The sequence below is a fragment of the Epinephelus moara genome, chromosome 17 (assembly GCF_006386435.1).
Source record: "Epinephelus moara isolate mb chromosome 17, YSFRI_EMoa_1.0, whole genome shotgun sequence".
In the NCBI taxonomy this organism is placed as follows: Eukaryota; Metazoa; Chordata; class Actinopteri; order Perciformes; family Serranidae; genus Epinephelus; species Epinephelus moara.
In genome coordinates this window covers 7,815,562-7,821,083 of record NC_065522.1, presented here as the reverse complement: position 1 = coordinate 7,821,083, position 5,522 = coordinate 7,815,562, and the positions used below count along the sequence as shown (strand labels likewise).

Sequence of the window (5,522 nt, the reverse complement as noted above, 5' to 3'; positions counted from 1 at the left end):
CTAAAGCTGGCCTTCACTCTGTCTTCTGCCCTTAGTCTTCCAGTGCTTTGACTACTGCTGTGTAGAATACACAATGCACACCAACACAATACAGATTCAGCTAGAGTTAACTTTATTTGTAAGTACAGAGAGCAAGAACTATAATTGCTTTTATATTATTTGTTTCCCTTTTGTGTGCTCCAGCTCAAAGACTTTCGTAAGACTTTAACATACTTAGATCTTTAAAGAGACAGTTCACCCCATAATCAAAACCACATTTTTTCCCCCTCTTACCTTTTTTCCCCCCTCTTTATCAGTCTAAATTGTTTTGATGTGAATTGGGGGTGTTTGAGATATCGGCCGTAAAGACGTCTGTCTTCTCTCCAATATAATGGAACTAGATGGCACTCAGCTTATGGTGCTCAAAGTGCCAAAAAAATACATTTGAAAAACTCTACAGCAATGTCTCTTTCCAGAAATCATGACTCAAGATAATCTACAGACCTTGTTGGGAGCACTTTTATGTAAGCACTATCTTTTTCTACCGCACTACACCTGCCAACTGTATCACTGCGCAGAAGGAAGTGTGCATTTACTCATAGACGAGAGGCTCTTCTTGTGAGAGCCCGAGATATAAACATTGAGGAAGGTGAAAGGTTGAGCTGTGACATTAGCTAGCTCAGTGGTGCTAAGTGAGCTAGCAGTAGATGCATGCTTCCTTCTGCGCTGTGGTACAGTTGGCTGGTGTCGTTTGGTAGAAAAAAAATAGTTCCTACATGAAACTGCTCACAGCAAGGTCTGTGGATTACCTTGAGTAACTGAGTCATGATTTCTGGAAAGACACACTGCTGTTTTTTTTTTTTTTTTTTTTTTTGGTGCTCTGAGCACCACAAGCCAAGTACCATGTAGTTCCATTATACTGGAGAGAAGACATAGCTGATATCTCCGATATGATTTTGAGGTGAACTGTCCCTTAAAATGTAAACTACTTCAGTAAATGAATATAATTAAACTAAAATGTAGATTTCACAAGTAGGATCATTTAGAAACAAGAAAATGAAAGAAAAATTGACAACTGAAACATTGATAGAAATTGCATTGAGACACTTGAATCTGCAGGCTGTCATTATCTTAGAGTAAATAAACAGTTTGCTTGGTTCCAAAAAAACCCCCCACATAATGGAAAGCACCAGAAAGGAAAAAAAAAAGGAATATCACAGACCGTATTTTCATACTCTCTGCGACAGTTCACCTCTTGATAGTGTGAGCTCAAGAATAGGTCATGTTATATCCCCCTTACTGAAACAAATAATATTTTCCAGCTGTGTCTACTTTTTCTCCAATTTATTCTGGGGTTTTTTTTCACCCCTCAAACATTGAACAGTAGTACATTGTCAGAAGCACGGTTGTTAGAATCACTGCTGGCTTAGACAGAGAAACACTGCGATACAGTTTACATTATTGCATGAGTTGTAGCCATCATCTTACATGTGCAAATTTACACTGTTGGGAGAAAGGGAGAGGGGGATGGAGAGGAAACATGATGAAAAGGTGGATGGATAATTGGATAGATGGCTGAGGCAGGAAAAGTGGATAAACAAGGAGAGCCAGTAAGGAGAGGAGGAGGAGGAGGAGGAGGAGGAGGAGGAGGGAACTTTACATTATTGTGCGACAGCTTGTCAAAAACACTCATTCATACAATTCCACCACTTCATCTCTTTCAAATTATTTCAAATACAGATAAAACCAGGATGTACAGTGAGGCATGGGAGTGGGCTGGGGAGAGTGAGGAGACATATCAGTGGTCTAATTAATGACAGCATTGCTGCTCAGTATTGATGCATAGATCAGAAGGGGACTTGTTCTCAGAGGTAATGGAGCAAAAATCCTGGAAACGATTCAGCCAAGTACAAACTTCAGTTTGGTGTTACGATCGATGTTTCCTGTCGAGGCTGCACGGATGTTGTAGGAAAATAAGCAGTTGTAGTGCGTCTATTCTGGCTCGCTGTCCCAAACACGTCATGCTTCACTGTATTACAAGGAGTTTGTGACACTGCTTTCTTACTGTAACTGATATGTCATCTTATTTGATTTCCTGTTGGTTCACTGTCGACTTCCCCTGGTCAGCATAGCTTAACATTCAGTTCGGCATAGATCACTTTCAGGTTCTGATATAGGTGGAAAACTGAGTAAAGACACAGTTGAATCTTGTGAGAGTTTTAACTCCCATCATCTGTTGCTGCTTTGCTGTTAAATGTTTTGGATACAGTGTGGAGGTGTAGCCACAGTACCGTGAGGTGCATTTGGTTTTCTTGTGATGCAGGCAGCACTTGAGGACTGGGAGTATTTTTGCATCACTGTGTGTGTACGTGTATGAATATTTAATTTAATCTAGAATGTGTTTTCTGCTCTGTGCAGCATAATGGGGACTGATTGACTGTCTTCAAATATGCTTTGCACTGACACACGAACATACATACTTACATACAGACTCATTTATGCAAACACACACACCCGCATGCACGCATTAGAAATATAAAGCCGAGTGCTGCTACTGGGAGTCTCTAGAGTCTCTTATTAGTCCGGCTAATTTCACGTCATTTGACAGAGAATTAATTCATAAATTAATCAGCAGAGCCTCAGAAAATAACACCACATGCCTCCATTACACCACCATGTAATCCCATTTACACCTAGCATTAAAATCCCCATGCAGTCAGGAGACTATTCACCATAATCTGCCCGGTTCTGAACAGACAGGCTGGAACTGCTCCTCTGACAACTTTTCCAACATCACACTCACTGTTAAACTAGAAAAGGCTCAAATGCCACCTTAAGACTCTGTGACTTTACACCTCTAAAATGATCCAGCAGATAGAGCTCAGTTGGTTTTAGTGGGCCACTGTAGAGCTGGCTTTGGATTAAGAAAGCTGCATTTAAATCAACTATAACAGAGGGACTTTGTAAAAATCACATCTGTAATCCTTCCAACATGGCCTACAGCTTCATTTCAACAATGTCTCTACAACGTGCTTATGGCTTTGGGATTTAACAGACAGGTGTGAATGGGAAAACATTTAACACCAGTGCAGATCTTTCAAAAAATAAACCATCTACTGTTACTGATACAGCAACAGAACACATTTTTTACTTTGGTGCAACACTGGGTGTTTCTGGCATGTACATCTGTGCCCCTGTTAAACCTTAAACTGTGCCACCTGCTTTGTTGTGCTTCTCTTTCTGTGAAAATATAGATTTTTTTGTGGCAACATATGTAAAGCAGGTTGGGGAAAATATTGTGGTTTCTTTCTTTCAGCCCCTGTGTACTTTGTCTTTCAAAAAAAAACTGATAATTATTTACATATGAAAAAGAAAGTGTCTAAATGCTGTCAGTGATTACACATTCTGAAAATGCACCGTGACTAATGTCAAAGATTGATAATGTCTTGCAATGGCAAGCCAGCAAAACAATGAAAAACATTGTTCCCGTATGAAAAAGTGATTTGATAATACATCCTCAAGTCTATCCTTGTCAGTCTGAGCCCTCTGATTAAAAGGAAAAACATTTAGTAGTCATTAATATAAAGTTTCACCTAGTCACTTTGAATATATATTAGGCAACACCAACAGCATAGAAATGGAAATTGTGGCATTTAATGCAAGTAGATGTTACGACCCTGTTAGTCTTACACATCATGGTTAGCTCATTTTGTTATACATCACATTTAAAACATTTAAGTAATGGAATGTATCATAATTCAAATATATAATGTTTTTCTAAACTGTTTTTCACAAGTTTCACAGAACATTAAGAGATATACTGTTTTTGACCTAATCACTACACCTAGGGAATAATTTAGTTTCATTAGTGGTATAATTCAATAAGGAATTCCCACTGAATTAAGATACTTAAGGATTGTCATATCTACTATTTACGCCCTTTAGGTGTCTGGATATGTGTAGAGCTGTGCTTCATTTTGTATCCCCAGTGTAACCAAATGAAATATGTACAAATTGGGGGCCAAAATGTCTCATAGTACTGCCACAGATAAGAGCTGTCTTTAACCAAAGGAATTCCTGTTTTTCCTCTTCTTTTTTTTCTTTCTCAATCTCCCCCTGTTCCTCAACCTCGCCATTTCCAGAATCAAATGATCTAACTCCCTTCTACTACTACTACTCCCCTTCCCTCCCTCTCTCCGCCCTCTCACTCTATTCCTCGATTTCCAGTATCAGGTCATCTCCCTCCAGGGAGGAGTCGGGCGTGACATGGACAGCCTTAACGGTACCGGCCATCGGGGAGTTGACCACGGTCTCCATCTTCATGGCCGAGAGGACACACAGCGGCTGACCCTTCTCCACCTTTTATGATTGTAAGGACAGTTCACAGAGCATTAAAAACATGAGTCAAATGTACAGATCACTGAACAAGCACTGTAGTCGAAGGTTAACAAGAAAAATACACTCAAATCTGAGAACACATAGGCCACTCTTCTGTCTGAACTTTGACATATTGTCAGAGTTGCTAATACAGCCAATTAAACTTGTGAATTTGAGTTTGAATTTAATGGAATAGTTCACCCAAATTACGAACAACATAGTTACTTATGCAGGGAGTTGAGGTGCTACTTTTCCAGGTTTTGACATACATCTGAGATTTCAGCCTCCACCTTTTGACTATGGAGAATGAACATTCATTTGTGGTGCTCAAAGTAGGGATGGGGCCGATCCGATCCAGTATCGGTATCGGGTTCCAATACCAACGTAATTCACGGATCGGAAATTTCCGATCCACGTCTGTGCTTTCACGTTGTCTGCTGGAATGATGATTGCTACATAGTAGTGTTGCACTGACCGCGGTACTAAAACACGACGGTACATATGATACCATAATGTTGGAGTACTGTAGTACTATGGTACCTCAGGTACCACTACTGTGGGATAAGATAAGTCCAAACGCAAGAGCGTGAGTGTCCATGCGGCGTTCAATAACGGCGCGCGCTGTCCACCTGGCACTCAATATGCCGCTGGTTTGTATCCAGTGACATTTCAGGTATGAACTGAGCTATTGAGTATCCTTAAGCAGTGAAAGTTATTATTTATTTATTTTTACTTGTAGGTTCGATTTGTTTATATATGCTACAGTGATTTGTTTTCCACTACAGAGCTCTACGGTGCGAGCAAAATAAATCATTCAGCACACTGTGTGTGTACAGATTTCAACCAACAGCAGAAACTAAAGGCAAATCCTGCCGGTTGTGGGTTGAACGGGGGTCACAGACACAGACGGGAATGTATTCCTGTCAAATACGGCGGAGGCTCATAGTGCTGCGCTGCGCAACAACGGCTTACCGGCGATAGAGAAGTCCGACTCCAGGTCCACTAATGTCCTCTTCTTGGTGTCATGACTGCCCAAAAGTACCTGAACAGCTGAACTGTGGCGGCACACAGGTATGTGGCGTGTCAGAGGAGAAACGAGCCGTTCACATTTCTCTCTTTGTGGCAGGTAACGGCCCACAAACCTCACCGCACTTTAGGGACTGTTC

General features: G+C 40.8%; 1 protein-coding gene across 1 annotated transcript in view; it reads right to left on the bottom strand.

The window, feature by feature from the left end:
* Positions 1–1,306: 1,306 nt before the first annotated feature.
* The window catches only part of pcxb (pyruvate carboxylase b), a 345,950-nt gene continuing 341,734 nt past the window's right edge, over positions 1,307–5,522 (bottom strand). Inside the window, exon 27 of the mRNA XM_050067843.1 lies at positions 1,307–4,338. Coding sequence (XP_049923800.1) covers positions 4,189–4,338 — 150 coding nt within the window. The 3' untranslated portion in view covers positions 1,307–4,188. The remainder of the gene's footprint in view (positions 4,339–5,522) is intronic.